The following is a 19,750-nucleotide window of genomic DNA, read 5'->3' as shown; positions in this document are numbered from 1 at the left end:
ATTTTTTATCCCATTTTTATCCCCCATTAGTGCTAATTTAATTTATTTATCCTGGTTGCTGCTCCATCCTCTGCCGATCTGGGGAGAGCCGAAACTGGCTCCATGCTTCCTCCGAGACATAGGCAGTTAGCCAGCCGCTTCTTTTCACCTGACAGGGGAAGCTTCACCGGTAGGACATAGCACGTGGGAGGTTCACGCTATTCCAACCAGTTCCCCTCCCTCCGAACAGGCGCCCTTAACGACCAGAGGAGGAACCACATTAGCAACCAGGATACACCACCATCTCCACAGTACCTGAAGGTAACTGCTTTCTCTGAGTCTCTGTTGTTGGGCTCAATCCTTGATTACAATGGGGCACTTTAAGGGCGATTCCAGGCACTTTTCTACCATCTTTCACTTATGACTCAAATGAATGGAAGGATGGAGACATGCGATAACTCAACTTCAGTGTGACATTAAAAACCAGTGCCCACAAAGTAGCACCATATTCATTGATCGCTCAAATTGAAATAGTCATTTGTTACCAGTGTTGGGCAAGTTACTTTCAAAATGTAATATACTACATATTACTAGTTACTTTCATTTGAAAGTAATAAGTTACTTTCCAATATTACTGTCTGTGTAGAGTAACTCGTTAATTATTACACTACGTTTGCATTACTTTCACCAAAATAACAGCAGTAGCAGAATGACATCGCCGCCCTAGAACCATCCCGAAAAATAATGTCAACACATTAGAATTGTTATCCTTTTCCTTTGTTATTGTCATCTATAGTGGTTATTTGCATAAAAACACACAATTTGATTTTGGAAATGATTGTATCCTTATTTAAATGTGCTTTGATTTTTTTTTAATGGCTCAATTTGTAACTTGTGTTACTTGACACAGTATGGTGTAATATTACTGAAATCGTATTGGTAATAAGTTATATTACTGAGTTACTGTTAAAAGTAATATATTACATGTAATATGTTACTTTTGTATTGACTTACCCCCCAACACTGGTGATAAGGTATTTGGATAACTTAACTTCAGTGTGACCAGTGGCAACAAAGTAGCGTCATATTTATTGATCACTAACTGAAAATTAAATAGTAATTTGTTACATAACTTGGGAAAGTAATACCAGTACCATCAATGTGGAGCTGAGCCTGTACTTGGGTAGTTGTAGGCATGGCTGCAAACCACGTCAATTCACTTCCCCCATAGAAAACACAACAGTGTACACTTGTTTTTTAACAGACGCATTTATTCTCAATTTTTTGTGTTTATTTAATTTTTTTACACAATATCAAGTCTACATCCCCATAGAGAAGCCAGGCAACAGTTGTTAAATTATAACAGACGACCACTAGTCCCGCTTCATTGCAAGTCCTCTGTGCTCCACTCGACTTTAGCAAACAGAGAGACGACAGCTGCATGATACAGTAAATCTCTTCCTGTAAACGGGAAGCTGAAATTCTACCACAGGAAATTCAATTCCGAAACAGGAGAAAAACAAATACCAAAACCTAAAAAAATAAAAATAAAAGATATACAATCATGAGAAATATTAGAAAACTATACACGATTGAATGTGCTTGAGATAATTTTTGCATTAGAAATATTCTCAATGTCATGTGTGTATATATATATATATATCTCTCATTCTGGACCAAATTATGTCGTGTACTAAATTAAACTGTTAATGACAAAATGTGCCAGAATGCAAAGCTCTGGTTCGGGGATAAATGCTTAACACTCGGAGATAAGAAACGGGACAAATATCAGTGCCTCCATCTTAAACGTCAACAATCAGTAGAAAGTTCATAAAAAAAAAATCAGAGGATCCTTCTGGATAGGTATTAGGAAAATTCACAACGATACAGGAGAAGCAGTGATGGGACAGTAAAATACTACAACTGCATATCAGTCAGAAAACAAAATGAACTGCATATCACACCTTCCCACACAGTTTTATATCCGTTAAATACTTTCTTTACAGTTTCTTACATGTATATATAATATACAAAAACCCTCAATTCTAGCTAATGATATCAAAACCCGTCACATCTAATGCATTGTATCACCAAGGGGTCACGTACAATCACAGGCAGAAAAAAATATTTCATGATATATCCCGTTGCTAGTTCAGGGTGAGGTGAACTAAAAGAAAACAAAAAGACAAAAAAAAAAATCTGTATTTTATGTGCTGCTTTTTCAAAGCATTATAAGCAGCAGAAACACTACTGGACACCCTCGTACTGTAACACCGTTACAGATATATCACGTTCCGATCCAACTCTTGCGCGTCGAGCGGCTAAATGGTGCACTCCTGAAAGAGGTTCGACTCAACGCTGCGGTCGGAGACGAAAGGCGGAGAAGCGGCCGTATTCCAAAAAGTTCCGATCTCTCTCGACTCTCGTTGGAATGAATAAGGAGAGAGCGAGTCTCTGGGTCGATAAGTCCATTTCAAAATGGACAGGAGAGGAGAAATAACCACAAGGGGGCGCAATGTGCAGCTGCTTCCAACTGAAAACAGGACAATGTGACACCTTGATGTACAACTGTATATACATCCTCTTCTCTGCTCGGCAAGGTACAGGTTCAACACAACCCGACACCCACGCAATCACTACACCCCTGTTTGGGAAGCTAGGCAGACTATTTACGATTGGATTTTTGAAATAATAACAATCAAATAATAATAATAAAAATCCAACTCTGATGCTTCATGTGTTCATACAGGGCGGTTGTTTTTTTTCTGTTCTCTCTGAAGACTTAAAGAGGTAGTTTCACATTCAAAACGGGATATGGAAGGTGATTTCTGAGACACCCGTATCCAATTGCAAATACAAACAATAGCATTTCGACTCATTTCTAATGATAACGAGATCACGGGGCAACGAGAAGGGACGTCGTCGAGAGAAGAAAGGAATCGACATTTGCCCCTCTGGAACTCTAGGCTTTCCGCAGCGTGGACACTGAATCTACGCAGGGGGGGAGAAACTAGCCAGTAAACGAGTCTCAAGCCACCTGAACGTGCTCCGCCAATACATTTCTCTGTCCATTCATCTCTCTCTCTCTCTCTCCTCCAGAGAGGGTGTTGCGGTGGGCAAGGCTTTAGTAGACGTGAAGGTCTGGGCAGGAGACGAGACAAGGGCAGAGGAGAGGTGGGCGGGACAGCGGCCCTTGGTAAGAGAGTGTGGACTCAGAGGCTCCAGCAGAGACTGGAGGTTACACTGCGGGGTGGGGTGGGGGTTGGGGGGTTAGAGCTGGAAGCCCTCCATGGGGCCCTCAGGCTGCTGGAAGAGGAACTGGCCTTGGCTCTGGTCCACCTGCGGGGCCAGGCTGGCGTCCTCCTCCTCCACACCGAAGTAGTGCTCTATCAGGTCGAAGGCCTTCTGGTAGATCTCCTGGTTCTCGTGGCTCTGCAGGAACTCAATCTTGTCCAGACCTGGAGGGCACACATGCATCAACATTTGTATTCGCTGCGACCAGCATACAGTCACTCCGTCGGTCCACAAAAAGTTTACCACCATTTAGCGGGCCACAGTTTTCGCCAGTCAAGTGTGTGTGTTAGGCCTGCACGATATGATATTAAAGTATGCATATTAGCTATACAGTTCCTATGTCGTTCTGCTTTAATAATGCTAACATAGACCCTAAACATAGCCTGTGCCCACTGAATAAAGAAATGAAATACACACTGACTCTAGCTGAAACTACACACAGCGTGTTTGGGCTTTGGCAGAGGGGCGGAGCGCACTGTTGCAAGGGAAAGGTGTACGCTGGATTTACAACACAAGACAAAATGATCAGATGCTGAGTGGGAATGCATGACGCATGTGAATAAAACCACTTTTGTTATTGATTGCGTTTCGGGCAGTCTTTGCGATGTGTTTATTGCGCATGTTCATATTGCGATGACGATGAAAATACGATTAATTGTGCAGCCCTAGTGTGTGTGTTTATGCAGGGTGGCATAGGCAGAGTAGGGTGGGCTGCCCCTACACATCCTGCATTTTGGACATTTGCATATGTGTTGACAGCTATTGCAAATTAATTTTTACAAATTAATTTGCATTGATGACTACAAAGTTGCATTGATTGCAAGTCCAATATGGTTCTTGAACAGCTGCACAGGCGTCTTTTAGGGATGTGGAGTGTTTATTTAGAGTACCGGTAGCTTATTTACATATTATTTATCAGTTATTAGTAGGGGTGTCATGATACACTCAGTTCACGATACGATACGATACACGATATTGGGTTCATGATAACGATACGATATGATATTTTAACAATATTCTTTTGCGATCGATTTGTAAGTTGAGGGGGGGCATCCTCCACGCTAATTTGAGTAATTTCACCATTTTCATCCTCCGTGTCTGTAACGTCCCTCGTCTGTTCAAACAAAGCAATGAAAAGGAGAGCGAGCATGCAATCAGATGCAGATCAGTGCCACCATGTCCAGCTTATTTTTCTCACGATATGCGATTTCCTCTCAACGATACATATTGTCACGTTTTGATATCGCGATATATTGCGGGACGATATATTGTGACATCCCTAGTTATTAGCCAACGCTCTAGTAGAGGACGCTACTTTTTCACCACGGTAAGACTATTTCAATACCGTCACAGGCCTAAAGGGGGAATTATGCTCACCCTGCCGTGAAGGGCGCGTGGGTGGAGCGAGGGGCGGGCGCGTCAAATGACGTAAATTTGTTGGGCGTGGTTATTCGCTAGCTCCGTCGGGCACTCGCGCGGTGCAACATTTTTTTCCTCACAGCGCGAACAGCGCACGGCTTCTCTCCAAACATGTCCGCTTTCGAGCCACTGAGCCCTGAACACTGAGCTGTGTTTTCGCCACATTTCTTGACCCATGTGGTAGGCTATAAACTTAAGATTTGCAACTGTTCGTTTTTAGTCATTTCACCAAGTAAATGTGTTGTGTTGAGAGCATTATTGAGAGAGATTAAAAGCAGCACAGAGTAGTAGGCTATCAGGGCTGAGAAGTAAAAACGGCTTTCAGTAAAAAACAAGTTTGGTGAGTCCTTCATGTGCTGATGTGCGGTCGTTTGAGAGTGAAAGCACACTCAGTACTGCACAGCGTTTCATTGCGACTTTTCACGGGCTGTTCTCACCATTGTACAATACATGCTGATCACTTTCTGAGTATAATGGCATCTGCCCCAGCGCGAGGTCTCCACGGTGACTCACGGAGACTCGCGGGGCCCCACCCCCACGGAGCTTTGCTCGAGCATAAGAGCACCTTAACGAGGCATGACATGGTTGGCATCAATGGATGCCTTTACGTCTTCTAGCTCCTAGCATACGAGACCAGTATCTTCACTCTACCTTTAAAAATGAGCCCACTAAACCCTCTGAAAGACAGTGATGTTGGCTGACAAGTTTCTGAATCTGAGGTCTCAAAGACCCGTCAGTCAGGGGCCCCTAGAATTGTCCCCCCCCCACAGGTACCGGTCTAAAGTCATTGTTTGCCTCCACCATTTATAGTGTGTACAATGTCTTAAAGGGCCCATATTTTGCTAATATAATGTATTATTATTTTATTGTTGGCCTCCAGTAGAGTAACTTATTGCATCAGTCATAGTTTAAAAAACTCATTGTTTATCTTGTACTGGCTCTCACTGCCCCCTTCAGTTCACCCTCTGTCTGAAACGCTCTGTTTTTAGGTCCTGTCCCTGAACCCCCACCCTCCGGAAAATACTCCAGGTGGGCAGCGCGAGGAGTTTTTGCGTTTGCAAACTTCTGCCCAGAGCTATCGCTGTAGAAGCGAGACTGTCTGTCTGTCTGTCTGACTATCTATCTATCTATCTATCTATCTAGATAAGATAGATAGATAGATAGATAGATAGATAGATAGATAGATAGATAGATAGATAGTCATGCATAACAGAAACAGACAGGCGATCTCTGCTATGGCTACTAAATTTGGTAGTTGTAAAACAATTATATCAACGAGCAACTGATTGTCAAAACGAATTTGACCATCGATGAAAAACGTGACTTGGACATAAAGCAAGCTATCAATTGATTTATCAACATCCCCCTAGCTATCTACAGCTCCGCTAGGCCGGGCTGCACCCGGACATTTCCTTCAGTGGCTGGCCAAGCAGGGATTCTATTACCACGGCCTGCCATAACGTTACACCGGGAGCTTCACACTAGCTAATGTAGCTAGTTAGCTAACTTCCCAAATGCTTGTGACTATAGTGTGCCTCTCCTAGCAAAGGCTACACGGACCAAACCAAAATGAGGACTTGGAGAAGTCAGCAAGTTGGACTAACGTTACAAGTTCTGAAAATATGTGCCTTTCGTCATTCATCGGTTGTTCATGTCTATAAGGCAGCTGTGCTGCTAGGCTAAATAGCAAGTGCTAACGTTACCCAGCCGGTAAGTAACGTTAGCGCTTCCTAGCAGCACATTGGACCGATGCTGGAATGAGACACATATTTTCAGAACTTACCACTTCAGTCCTACATCCTGGCTCACTTCCATGTCGTCTCCTTGTTTTTGCGGTCTGGAATCCGTTATTCCATGAGACTACTACTGTTGTGTTAGTCCCAGACAGCCAGGCTAGAGAGAGCCTGGTGAGTGGTGACGCCGCCGCGGGTTACTGAAACACAGAACAGGGAAGAGAGGGGAAGGGTGGGAGCTAGCGTGCGCGCGCTGCGCGCCGGCCGGCGGCAACGCTTTGTTGCCAGGGTAACAAGTCCTTACTGACGTCACAAAAATTATGGTTCTCGCACAAAATCGCCATAAATCCATGTCATCTCGTCTACGAGAGTTCATAGGCGCGAGGGGTGGTTCATGGGGGTAACATTAAAACACTTTCACATATTTATTTGAAGCTTAGCCCATGTTTAATATGACCATCCAAGATTGTAACAACATATATATGATACAAAATTAAGAAATGCATAATATGGCCCCTTTAACACTTATTTATTGGTTGTATGGAAATTGCCGCATAATTGATGTTGAACTGCCCCCTTGTGGCCAAAGAGTAATATCAAGGTAGCACAGCTGTTTAAACAGCTGGTTGTGCTGTATTTATTTCTGTACTAGCTTCACTCTACTATTGTTTCTTATTTCCAGAACCCACATTCCACACTTGTATAGCCACTCAATAAAGTCCAGTGTGGGAAATTCAGAACATCTTCTCTTGCATTTGAATGGATCCCCCACAGCAACTACACCTCCTAGAAGCAGTCAAGGTTGTTGAGAAACCTTCTTTGATTCCAGCTGTATACTGGATGTGAGTTTGTAGTACCGTAGGCCTCCTCGATGAGGGCGCAGTAGGGGTTGATGCCCGTCCCGTTCTGCTTGGCGTCCTGCTCTCCCAGGCGGAGGATGTTCTCCAGGCCGTTGAGGGAGACCTGCACGATCCTGGAGTCCATCACCGTCAGCAGGTCACACAGGGGCTTGATGGTGTTGAGAGACACCAGGTATCTACTCACACACCCAACAGGAAATCACAATCACATAAGGCAGAGGTTCCCAATCTGGGCTACGCGCACCCCTAGGGGTTTATACTGCAGGGGGTACTTGAGAGGAAGAAAACAACTTATGACCATTCACTGATGTTAATATCATATATTTAATGTTTGTTTATATATATATATATTAGGGGTGTCAAAAATAATCGATTATAAGATGCATCGCGATGCGGACGTGCACGATTCTGCATCGATATATATATATTATAATAAAATAAAATATAATGGAAGTACATGCAGTTGTTTATTTTAATTATGGATCATAATACAATGCAATTCCAAATGCACTTTTATTTTAAAAGTAGCCACACAGTGAGAAAAAAGAAAGTGAGAAAAAATAAATCATGTATTGCGGAAAAAAGTAATGCATCGATTTAAGATGCATCGATAATCGTAATTGAATCGTAGCCCTCTGAATCGTAATCGAATCGAATCGTGAGGCCAGTGAAGATTCACAAGCCTAATATATATATATATCTCTCATATATTGTGAACGTTACATTCTTTCTTAGCACATGAATTATTTTAAACTCAGCGTGGTTTTTCTTGACCGTACGAACCTTGCATACCTCATGATATCCCAGAGAAGTCATGACCGATGGGACTGCGGCAAAAGAAATTACCTAATCTGTGCAGGAGTGCCCCCGGAGGTGGCGTTTGTGATCGCCCACGCTGCTTCCTTCCTGGTGCGAAACTCCGCCTTCTGAAGAATCTCGATAAGTACTGGGAAAATGTTGGAATCAATCACAATCTGAGGGGAAAAGAGATTTGACACGTTATCAGCTACAAACACCCTCCTCCAAGTGTGGTGTGCTACAGTTTCATGGATGACTTTTCAAAAAAATTCCATTACTTTTCAAGGATCCATAATGTGAGGCGGTGACTCTGAATCAATACCAGAAATTATTACTACACTGGACAAATAAGACAAACATCTTAATTGGATTTTCATGCTTGAGAGTCACTACAGCCCTTTCTAAACATGCAGTGAAATGCAGATTATGACCAGCTGCTAGCCGGTAGGGCTGTGAATCTTCACTGGCCTCACGATTCGATTACGATTCAGAGGGCTACGATTCGATTCGATTACGATTATCGATGCATCTCGATGCAGCTTAAAGCCCCAATCAGTAAGATTTTTGACATTTTTTATTGTAATAAAAGATCTTTTTAGTCTTAGGACATGGTAGATTGACTGGTAATAGGGAGACTCTCGGCTTTATTTATCCCACACCGCCCTCCATTGGCCAGCACTGGGACTAAGCAGTTTGCTGTCAGCGTCCCGTGTCAATAAAATCGACAGCGTAAGCGCTGTCTGCCTGAAAGCAAGGAAGTAACTCGATTCGGATTTGCTACGAAAATGATGTTTCACGGAACTATGGATTATTATTTCATCACGTGGTGAGTACCCGATGTCACAACATGTACATAGAGCTTTCTGGCGCTGTGTTTTGTTGACTTTGAACGGCGATATCGTTATCGATACTAATGCACGCAGAGGGCGCAGTTGGAAAAGTTACTGCTTGGGGCTTTAAATCGATGCATCACTTTTTTTCCCAATACATGATTTCTTATTTCTCACTTTCTTTTTTCTCACTGTGTGGCTACTTTTAAAATAAAAGTGCATTTGGAATTGCATTGTATTATGATCCAAATAAACAATTGCATGTACTTCCATTATATTTTATTCGATTATTTAAAAAAAAAAAATAAAAAAAAAATAATAATAATCGATTTTTGACATTTGTGAATCGATGCAGAATCGTGCACGTCCGCATCGCGATGCATCTTATAATCGATTATTTTTGACACCCCTACTAGCCGGTCAGCCTGCATGTTTAGAAACAATTAGCCACATTATGCGCACTCCCACGAGTGCGGATCACGACCATCTGAGCCCCTAGTATAGGATCCACATTATTGGAAAAACGGCTGCTGTTTAACACCAGCAGCTCATGTTCCGGATCATGTATGTCTGAGTGGGCAGGTGGTTATATGGCACTTTACAAAGTTTATGGCACTTTACTCGAGTTTGGTTACGGATTCGCTAAAGCCGTTTCCACATCACATTTCTTTTTATCGATACACCCGACCGCACCCCCTCCCCCCGCCCACTCTACTCTACTCGACATCCACAGAGAGAAATACTGACCATTTCCAGCTGTTTCTAAACACAGACTCCTCATGTCTAGTAGGGCTGTTGAAACGAATTTTGATATTCGAATATTATTCGAATTTAATAATTATGAACGAAATTCGATTATTATTATTTTTTTAAAACGAATATTTAATTTTTTTTTTTTTTTTTTTAGAACACTAGAACAGTGACAAGTTCTGACAACATACTTGAAGAAAAGAGTGTTAACTGAAGTTGACTGTTGAAGCTGCTATACTGATGTAAACCTACCTGTAGCTCTTAACACATTCCCTGCCAACAACGTATGAACACGTTTTCAGAATCCAGCTGTTCCCTGCCAACAACGTGTTTACACGTTTTTGGCATCGATTTTTTTTTTTTGACGGTGGGTTGTGCATCTAAGCCTTTTACATCTCTTATATAATTATTGGAGCCACCGAACGTTTACAACCCATTCCACCGACCCACTAAGTGGCAACAGTGCTCTCCTTGCTAGAGAAAGGAAAGCATTTTTTTAACTTGTCAAGCCATTCTCAGCCCAGCCATTCTCCTTTTCGCGCTGATTGCTGGCGATGCGGGATTGCAAATTTACATAATAGATTCAGCCGATCTACTATGATCGGGTGATAGATAACAGGTGGAGGAACACACTTTGAAACACGCAGCATAAATATGACCAGAATCGCAAAAGCTTCTCTCAACCAAAACTCCAAACAAGCGAGTCCATCCCGACTTCCTCAAACAGCGGCCGTGCAGACAGGCCAGACAGGCACAGGAGAGCAGCAAAGCACTGACTGGTGACAAGCTTGTCCGCCCACGGAGGGCGGAGTTGAAGCAACTCGAGAGGGAGGGAGAGAGAGAGAGAGAGAGAGAGAGAGAGAGAGGGAGGGAGAGCGAGAGGGAGGGAGAGAGAGAGAGAGAGAGCGAGAGGGGGAGGGAGAGAGAGAGAGAGAGAGCCAAAAATGAATGGTTAAAGTGACAGTTCCATCCAATTTCACAAAAAGCCGTTTATCTCTGAATATTCTTTTTCACGCTAAAACCATGCTGTATTCAACTGCTAATGCTTACATAACTACTAACTCTACAAACTAACTCTTTTAGACAGAGAAAGTACACATTCTATTAGTACTTTTGAGATATTGTATGTTCACAAACTCCAAGCTGAAACGAATCCTCGGCTCTTATAAAATGAGCCATAATCCTCAAAAAACGGCTTGGCAGAAGCTACCTACAGCAAAAAAAAACGTCTGGCAGTCAATGTGTTAAAATGTATGTTCATTCATTGTTAACTGAAGTTGACTGTTGAAGCTGCTATACTGAATGTAAACATGTAGCTCTTAAGTGCAATACGTGACTGATTTTTTTTTGTTTATGGCTCATTGTTGTTTTGGCAAAGTTTACTTATTTGTTTATTGATAAGGAGCTCAAACAAAGGCTGTGTCTTTTTTTATTATCAATTATTTTATCCAAAAACCTTTTTTTTTTTTTTTTCAATTAAAAATTAATTAAAATATTCGAATATAATTCGAATATTAAAATGTATAAAGCACTGAAATTCGAATTTGATTATAGAGGGAGATTGACAGCCCTAATGTCTAGAAAGGTAAAACCGGAAAATATCCTGCTCTGGCTAGCCGGACATGGTCCAGACTTCATGTTTAGAAGTGGCTTACGTCACATTGCATGGAAGCTATTGAAATAAAACAGGGATTTTCCATAAAAGTGTTAATATAAAATACAAGTAGTACCAACATCAACATATATTAGAGCTGTTATGTCAACACAGCTACTATGTTAACATTATGTGGAAGGTTATCCACTTAGACAGCACGGTGGCTCAGTGGTTAGCACTGTTGCCTCACAGCAAGAAGGTCCTGGGTTCGAACCCCAGTCCGTCCCAGGTCCTTTCTGTGTGGAGTTTGCATGTTCTCCCCGTGTTCGTGTGGGTTTTCTCCGGGTGCTCCGGTTTCCTCCCACCATCAGAGACATGTATGTTAGGGTTAATACTCCTGTCAGTGCCCCTGACCAAGGCACTGGCAAAAGAACTGGAGTTGGCCCCCGGGCGCTACACTGTGGCTGCCCACTGCTCCTAGTTCTAGGAAGGTTCCTAGTAGAGGATGAGTCAAATGCAGAGGAGGAATTTCCCCATGGGAATACATAAAGGATAACTTAAGCTTAAGTTGTGTGCTTGTATAGAAGATTAGTCTAACAATTTAATTACAGACAAAATTCCATGACTTTTCAAAAACTTTCAAGTGTTTTAGAAATTCCATTCCTTTTCCAGACTTGGAAAATGACATTTTGAAATGCTGTGACTTTTCCAGGACTGCAAAATGATATTTCGAAAATTCCATGACTTTTCCAGGCCTGGAAAATGAGATTTTTTAAATTCCATGACCTTTTCCAGGCCTGGAAAATGGCATTTCGAAATTCCATGACGTTTCCAGGTTTTCCATGACCGTGGGAAACCTGTGAACAGGGTCGAAACCCCCCCTTCACCTGAATCTGAGCTCTGTTTCCTGCTGTGATGTTGGATACGGTCCAGCAGGCCTCCTTTTTGATGGACTCTTTGGGACTGCTGAGGAGGTGTAGCAAGCAGGGCAGCGCGGAGCAATTCAGAATCACCTGAAATGACACAACGTAACGAGGGGGCTGAGTCCACTGATGCTGGTTTGGAGCCTGGAGGTGAGCTGAGTGAATGAGTGAAATACTCTACCTGTGTCTGAATGTCATCTCCTGTCACGATGTTGCCCACGGCGCGCAGAGCGGGAGACACCACTTTGTAGTCGCTGTGCCTGGAGAGCAGACAAACAACACATTCACAGTGAGTGCGGGGCTCGGCGGTGCCATTTTCTCGCTTCTCTATTCACCTTCATCTTTGCCCATACAAGGACGCTTCTGCATGACGTCATTTTGTAATCGTCTTTCCGCTTTTAGACACGGAACTAGATTAAGCCTACCGTAGTCATTTTTAGACTTGCCAAAAAGCTGTTTTCAAGCAAAAAAAACCCAACTGTTTTAGTTTTAATATTTTTCGGGTGAGAACGTAACATATATGTGACCAGTTTATCAGAATAACGCCTATTTGGAAATCTTTAACGAGCAGCGAGGACTGGGAGCTCTGGCTGTGCTGACACCGGTCGGACTAGCTATCTGTCAAACCCTACTGTAGTTAGGCTACTGGCAGTGAGAAAACACTGTCGACACTGTTGAAAAAAAAGTGGGCGTGGTGAATAGAGTGCAGAAGTCACACCCTCTTCCGGGTTAGGCATACAAACCAAGGGATTTCATCCGCCGTTCATTATTCCATCGACATTATGTAAAATGCTTATTAAAATAGCTTTACTTCGTCAAACCATGTGATTCAGCTATATTTAGAATCAGGAGAGGCAACATTTCACTAAAAGATTTAACTCATTTTTTTTTATCAATGTCTTTATATTTGAGTTTTGGTCTGAGTTAAGCCCAATTTATGCTTTGTCTGCCGACACTTTTGAAACGGTTGCCGACAGAAATGAGGACTTGAGTCGACACTTTCAAGTGTCGGCGAGCAGCAGTGTCTGCTACCTGGTGAAATGTCTAGTGTCGCTGACTACGTCACATAATGTCGTGCAAGTGTGATTGGCTATATAGACGGCACGCGCGTGACTTCCTTGTTTTAGTTTTTGCTGAAATGAAATGAATGAACGTGTCTCCGCTATTTTTTATCCGCATGTCCTTGATGTATGACTTCGTGAAAATCACAAAGAACACCGTGACCAACTTCCCAGAGAGAGAGGAGGTGAGTTGTGTGTCGTTATATTATATGCGGCTGCAGTTACATCTTGCCTCCGACGTGGGTTCACTGACAGCATTCCCTCTCTTGGCTGTCTGCACTAGTTCTCTGCCTCCCTCTGTCTATAGCGTCACGTGACCGTTGAGCCGAGGAGAGAAGCATAAATGCAGCAACATGAGCGACACTTTATTTTTCGTCTGCGACCATGTGCTGAGCGACACTTTCTAATAAGTATAAATTAAGCTTTAGTCACGCTTGCCATACTATCTCCACACTTTTCCACACGTTTCAGGAGAGTCTGACTCAACTCACTCTCATTCTGGTATCGTGGGGGAAGAGGGGGGGATGCTCGGTCATCGACAACCATCCCCTGAAAGCAGCAAGCAGGCCTGCTTTATTGCACAATCCAAATCCTCATCAAAACTTGCCATTTTCAGCGTGTAGGTTGCTAGCTTGCTAGCTAGCGTTGTTGTTTCACAGCGGCGGAGGCATTTGAGAGCGGACACGCGGGGAGCGGAAAGGGTTTTCCCTGAAATGGTTGGAGCCAATGGAAGAGCTGATCCCTGCAGCCTGCTTCTGTCGAGTCAGACTAGGTCTGAGAGTGAAATGATATATGGTCTCACCTAATTCTAAATATAGCTGAATCGCTTGGTTTGCCAATGTAAAACTATTTCAATAAACATTTTACGAAACGTAGATGGAAAAATGAACGGCGGATGAAATCCCTTGGTTCATAAGCCTAACCCGGAAGAGGGTGTGATTTCGGCACTCTATAGATCAGGGGTCTCAAACTCAAATGACCTGGGGGGCCGCTGAGTGTCCAGTCTTGTCGCAAGGGGGCCACTTCATGTATTTAAAAAAAAAAGAGAGAAAAATGCAACCGTTCGAATTCTCAACATTAACAATTTATGCATTTATTTGAGGGGCAATCTATTTTTTACATTCACAATTTATTTGTTTATTTGAGGGATTTTGTTTTCTTTTTTTAGGGACAATGCACATTACTAAATTAGGCAGTGTTAATTTTCAACTGTCCCTTGGAACTCCAGCTAGAATTAGAACTGATCATAAATGTCACTTGACAGCTCAGTAATCCGCTCTGCCCTCTGTGTTGGCTGAAAGGCTGATGTTGCTTAAGTGACTTTTTTTTCTGGACAGACGATATAAGATATAACAGAAGTGGAGTATTGGCCAGAACGACATGAACATTTGGAAACTTATTCAGTGGGCATCTTTTTTCTTTTTTTTTTGCTATTCCATCGCGGGCCACACCGGGGGCGCCGGCGGGCCGCATGTGGCCCGCGGGCCGTGAGTTTGAGACCCCTGCGTATAGATTGTCCTCTGGGAACAACAGGGTAGTGAGTGGAACAGCTCCTTACATCAGCAGCTCCACCAGGCGGCGGCAGACCCCGGAATCGATGACGGTCTGGATCTTGTCATTGGGGCCGTCGGACAGGTAGGACAGCGCCCAGCAGGCGTCGGCCAGGACGTCCGCGTCGCTGCTGAACAGCAGCCTGGACAGCACGCTCAGACAGGGAGACACCTGCCAAGCCAGGGACCAGGGGATGGAAGAGAGAATACCGTTATATTATTAAACACCCCCTAAAGTCAAAAAATATGTTTTATTTATTCTTCATTCAGTTGGAGGTCTGAGCTTCACTGTGCAGAATGATGTCTGTGCAGAGTTTGACACTAGAAGGCTGTTTTCACAAAGGTTTCTCTGAGCTCACTGAAAATGCCATTTTCTACCAGCATCATTCGTAACATCACAAATACTGCAGCCAATCTCTGCCCAGTATTCAGCAGTTAGAGCCCGTGTTTTGTCTGCTGTGATTGGCTAGTTATGTTATGGTTGCTTGTTTGAATGCTGTGATTGGCTAGTTATGTTATGGTTGCTTGTTTGTATGCTGTGATTGGCTAGTTATGTTATGGTTGCTTGGTAATTCTTAAAGAGGCAGAAGGAGGGGAAGTCATCTTAACGATTTTAACAAGAGAATTTAACCTTTTTTGCAGAAAAACCAATCAGACACAAATTATTATTCAAAGTAGAGTATTTTATATACATCTTAAAGGGATATGCCAAGTTTTGGGAAGTTACAGTGTATACTGTAGTATACAGTGAGCTAAGTAGTAGTAGTAGTTAGGTAGTATCACCAATGAATTGGAGGAAACGGTACAGCCGTTCAAAACACACATTTCTAACAGCGCCAAAAAGCTCTATGTCCATGTTGTGACTCGGGTATTCACCACGAGATGAAATAATAATTCATAGTTACGTCAAACGTCATTTTCGTAGTAAATCCCCACACCGACTTCCGCTGCACACCTGGCGGCCATGTTTATAAAGTAGTTCTGGCTATTTATTTACCTTAAAAAAAAAGAGCGTTTCTCTGCATTTTGGATTATTATTTCATCGCGTGGCGAGTACCAGAGTCACAACATGTACATTTGGCTTTTTGGCGCCGTTAGAAATGTGTGTTTTTGATGATTTTGAACGGCTGTAGCGTTTCCCCCAATTCACTGTTGATACTAACTTGACGACTGTAGCTCACTGTATACTGTATGGAGAGTGATGGGAAAGGTATTGTGTATCTTGGTTATATATGGGCGATATGGCAAATGGATGAAACTCCCAAAAAGTTGGTGTATCCGTTTATAACATGACTGGAGCTCGACTGGAGCTCGACTTTAAAGTCGAGCTGAACCCAAAAATGACTTCTTTTATTTTAGTTCAAATACCTGGGTATTCAGTGCACCTATTTAATAATGTATGGCAAAAAAAAAATCACAAAAATCTAATTCCTTTAGTTCTTCACACTTTTTCACATCAAAAGTTCATTTTTCAAGATTGCATTCATAACAGTAATCTACAGTTTGCTGACGTCACCTAGCACTATCAAATTTCTACCCCATTTCAACCAATCATATCACGACATGGCAGCTGTCAATCAAATCTTCATTTCAGGATAATTTTCTCTTTAACCCAACAAGTGGCATGCATCGGATTGCCTCTAGAAAATGGCGCCTAGTGCCTGTAATCTGGCACAATTTCTAGCCCATAAACTAACTACTAACTTGGCCAATTGTATGTAACATACAAAATAAAGCAAACGGTAATGTCTAAGAATGCAAAGAAATGTAACTGGCTCGTTAAACTCGCATTCCAGGAATATTGTATTTACCGCAATAGCGTAACCGGCGCGTGCCTCAGAGAGCCTGGTTGTCAGGGGTCGCCCCTCGGAGATTTCAGGCGGACGGACAGCACCCATGCATCGGATTGTCCGCTCCGCTCCACACAGAAGCCGCTGGCTGCCTGGTACTCGGCGGATCCCACTCGCGTAGCACGACAACACGCTGAATCCCACTCGATTTGGGGGCGGAACACACCAGGATTGGCCAATGCCAAAACCAGTCCGCAGAATTGTCAAATCAAATCATCGACACGCTATATGGTCCGCCTCTCAACCCTCTCTGTCTTGTCATTTTCTTCACAGCTGTGGTATCTTCATATACTTTTTTACTACCACCACAATTTCAAAGTAGTAGAGACCACCTCGCAATAGTTGCATCACACTTTCTTCTTAAATATTACATTTCATTATGACGGTTTATACCTGATAACCCTTGTTTATGTGATATTCAAGTTGTTCTGAAAACTGCCGTTATATTACTTGTCCTTTGAGACATTTAAGTTTTGATATTGCCAGTTGCTATTTGATTATTGTGTATACTGGTCAAACAAGTGCACTCTAACTCTTCTATGTATCACATGATGTGTCAGGTGACCCCTGCGAGGGTACTTAAGGGGTGTGTCCCTACACTTTATTCATGTCTGAGGAAGGGCTTTGCCCGAAACGTCACACTTTTTGTGGCCTCGATTAAATATTTGGGAGCAGCTGGCAGTGTGCAGATTTTTTATTACCGCCTCTCAACCCTGTCATCAAGACGAGATTTGTTTTCAGCCTCTGAAACGTCTCCGACCCTCGCGCTACTTGCCACTTGTTGGGTTCATTTCGACGACTTTAAAGAGAGAACATTTTTCCTTCACCGCCGTTCATTCGCTGTATGCTGGGTTGTAATCAGATAGAGCGTTGAATCCAGGAGTAAACCCAACACACGCTGGAGATCAGACAGGATATTAGAGCTGGGTATTGGTTCAAATTTCAAGAATCGATTCGATTCCGATTCACAAGGTTGCGAATCGATTAATTTCGATTAGATTAGATTAGATTCCGATTCGATCAATTTCAATATTGATTTGGTTAGTGATACCAAAACGTGTTTTTTGAGCTGTACCCTGAATTACATGACTGTCCAGTTATGTAACACAGGGGTTCCCAACCAGCCAAGTAGATACATGGGGGGAAAAAGTTGCGGACCGGTTGTCAATTTTAATGGTTTTAGTTACACATATATTTACTCACCAGGTGGTGACAAAGGGTAAATAACAGCCTTTTCGTCTGTCAATAAAGACACTTTCACAATTATGCACAGTGATTTGATTTCAGCCTATATAATTTCTAAAAGTAGATATTAATGATCAAACATTTCCATTCATGTAGCTTACAGTATTTTTTATAGTTTTTGTTTCAACTACAAACATAAATAAACGTCAACTTGAAACTATGTTTCAACTACCACACACAGCATAATATTTTAGCCTGTTTATAAAAAAAATAAAATAATAATAATTAAAAAAAAATCGATCTCTGGACATATGAATCGATAATCGAGGATTAAAATAAAAATCGATAAAAAAATCGGAGAATCGATTTTTTGAACCCAGCCCTACAGGATATGCTTGTGTGGAAGCCAACACACGCTGGAGATCAGACAGGATATGCTTGTGTGGAAGCCAACACACGCTGGAGATCAGACAGGATATGCTTGTGTGGAAAGTGGAACTGACCTTGGCAAATTCTGGCGGCGGGTTCTTTCCTCGGCACAGGTTGGAAAGAGCCCACACTGCATTCCGGGTTATTGTGAGACGGTTGGATTTGGCGAGCAGCCTAGGCATGAAGAAAATCCAACTGTTATTGTGGGCATGCGTAATTAATTAATTAATATCATTAATTTGACATGCAACACGTTCAGAAAGTCCCCCCCCCCTCGACACACGCACAGGGGAAAGACACCTACTGTTGTAGAGAAGGCAGGATGCCACAGTTGAGCACGTAGTCTCTGCACTCGGCGTTGTCTCCGGCGATGTTCCCCAACGCCCAGACGGCCTGAAACACATCAACTCATCACATTATGTCCCATACTCCCACACTCAGAGTTCCTAGTAGGGATGTTCATTTTGAAAATTTTCCAAAATCGATAATCGGTGAAAATTAACGATCAATTATCGATCATATTAATACTTAGAAAATTTTCATTTTTTTTTATTTTTTTTACAAAATGAATGCCTATGGCAGAAAATACGAAAGACAACGTGTTCTCCTCAATGAACTCTTTATTTCAATGTGTCTCCTCTCCAACCCTCTGCTGTCCCCGGCGCATGCCGGTGTGAATTCCCCATGTTTAAAACAGTTTTGTTGGCACAAAGGCCCGTGCCCAGCCAGAAAACTAGAGACTATATGAAGCTCCACCTCACGTTAGTCGGCTGTGCAATGGAGTGGGGCGAGGAGGAACGAATTCCACCCAAACCTAGTCCAATTTTTTTTTTTTTTTTTTTATAATAACAAAATCGATCCAAATGCCACAGGATCGATTCCAATCCTTAACGATCAATTATCGATTTTCGATAATTGATGAACATCCCTAGTTCCTAGTACAGCTTTTTTCGGATTACTACTACTACTGTATCGATACGGCCAGAAAATGCTCTGATGCAGGGTTCCCCCAGTGTATTGCGCTGGTTTGCGGGTTTAATTAGCCTCTGAAGTGTCTGTAAAGGCCTGGGGCCGTATGCACAAACATTCTGAGAATCCTCTCATAGGGCTTTCACACCGGCAGGGCTCCGTGCCGGTTCCGGTTCCAGACCCCTAATCTGAACTGGCCGGCGCGTTCAGACTGAAAAAATAATTGGTTCGGAACCTGAAAAGTTGGTTCTCAGCGGAACCAAAAAATAGTTGGTTTTCCTTGGGAACCGTGACATCATCAGTGGGCGTGTCTCATTCTAGGCTGTGAAAATGAGCAGGAAGGAGAAGAAGGCAGCAACAACATGGAGAAAAATAATTTGCAGTGGTCTCCTGAGGAAACCAAATGTTTAGTGGCGATTTGGGCATCTACCGAATCTCAAGAAAAGCTAGAAAGCAGTACAAGAAAGAGCAAGTCGTAGGCCGAACTTGCAGAAGAGAGGGCCAAGGCTGGGTTCACTCGAACGCC

General features: G+C 42.7%; 1 protein-coding gene across 1 annotated transcript in view; it reads right to left on the bottom strand.

Moving 5' to 3' along the window:
• Positions 1 to 1,248: 1,248 nt before the first annotated feature.
• The window catches only part of LOC310798624 (importin subunit alpha-6), a 36,802-nt gene continuing 18,300 nt past the window's right edge, over positions 1,249 to 19,750 (bottom strand). The window contains exons 7-14 of the mRNA XM_083661166.1: positions 18,560 to 18,648; positions 18,330 to 18,429; positions 14,800 to 14,963; positions 12,362 to 12,440; positions 12,145 to 12,270; positions 8,132 to 8,259; positions 7,283 to 7,461; positions 1,249 to 3,437 (exon numbers count right to left, since the gene is read on the bottom strand). Coding sequence (XP_083517292.1) covers positions 3,250 to 3,437; positions 7,283 to 7,461; positions 8,132 to 8,259; positions 12,145 to 12,270; positions 12,362 to 12,440; positions 14,800 to 14,963; positions 18,330 to 18,429; positions 18,560 to 18,648 — 1,053 coding nt within the window. The 3' untranslated portion in view covers positions 1,249 to 3,249. The remainder of the gene's footprint in view (positions 3,438 to 7,282; positions 7,462 to 8,131; positions 8,260 to 12,144; positions 12,271 to 12,361; positions 12,441 to 14,799; positions 14,964 to 18,329; positions 18,430 to 18,559; positions 18,649 to 19,750) is intronic.

Source organism: Poromitra crassiceps (assembly GCF_964638095.1).
Source record: "Poromitra crassiceps genome assembly, chromosome: 26".
NCBI lineage: Eukaryota > Metazoa > Chordata > Actinopteri > Beryciformes > Melamphaidae > Poromitra > Poromitra crassiceps.
Note: the sequence above shows the minus strand (reverse complement) of the source record. Positions and strands in the feature narration are given on the sequence as shown.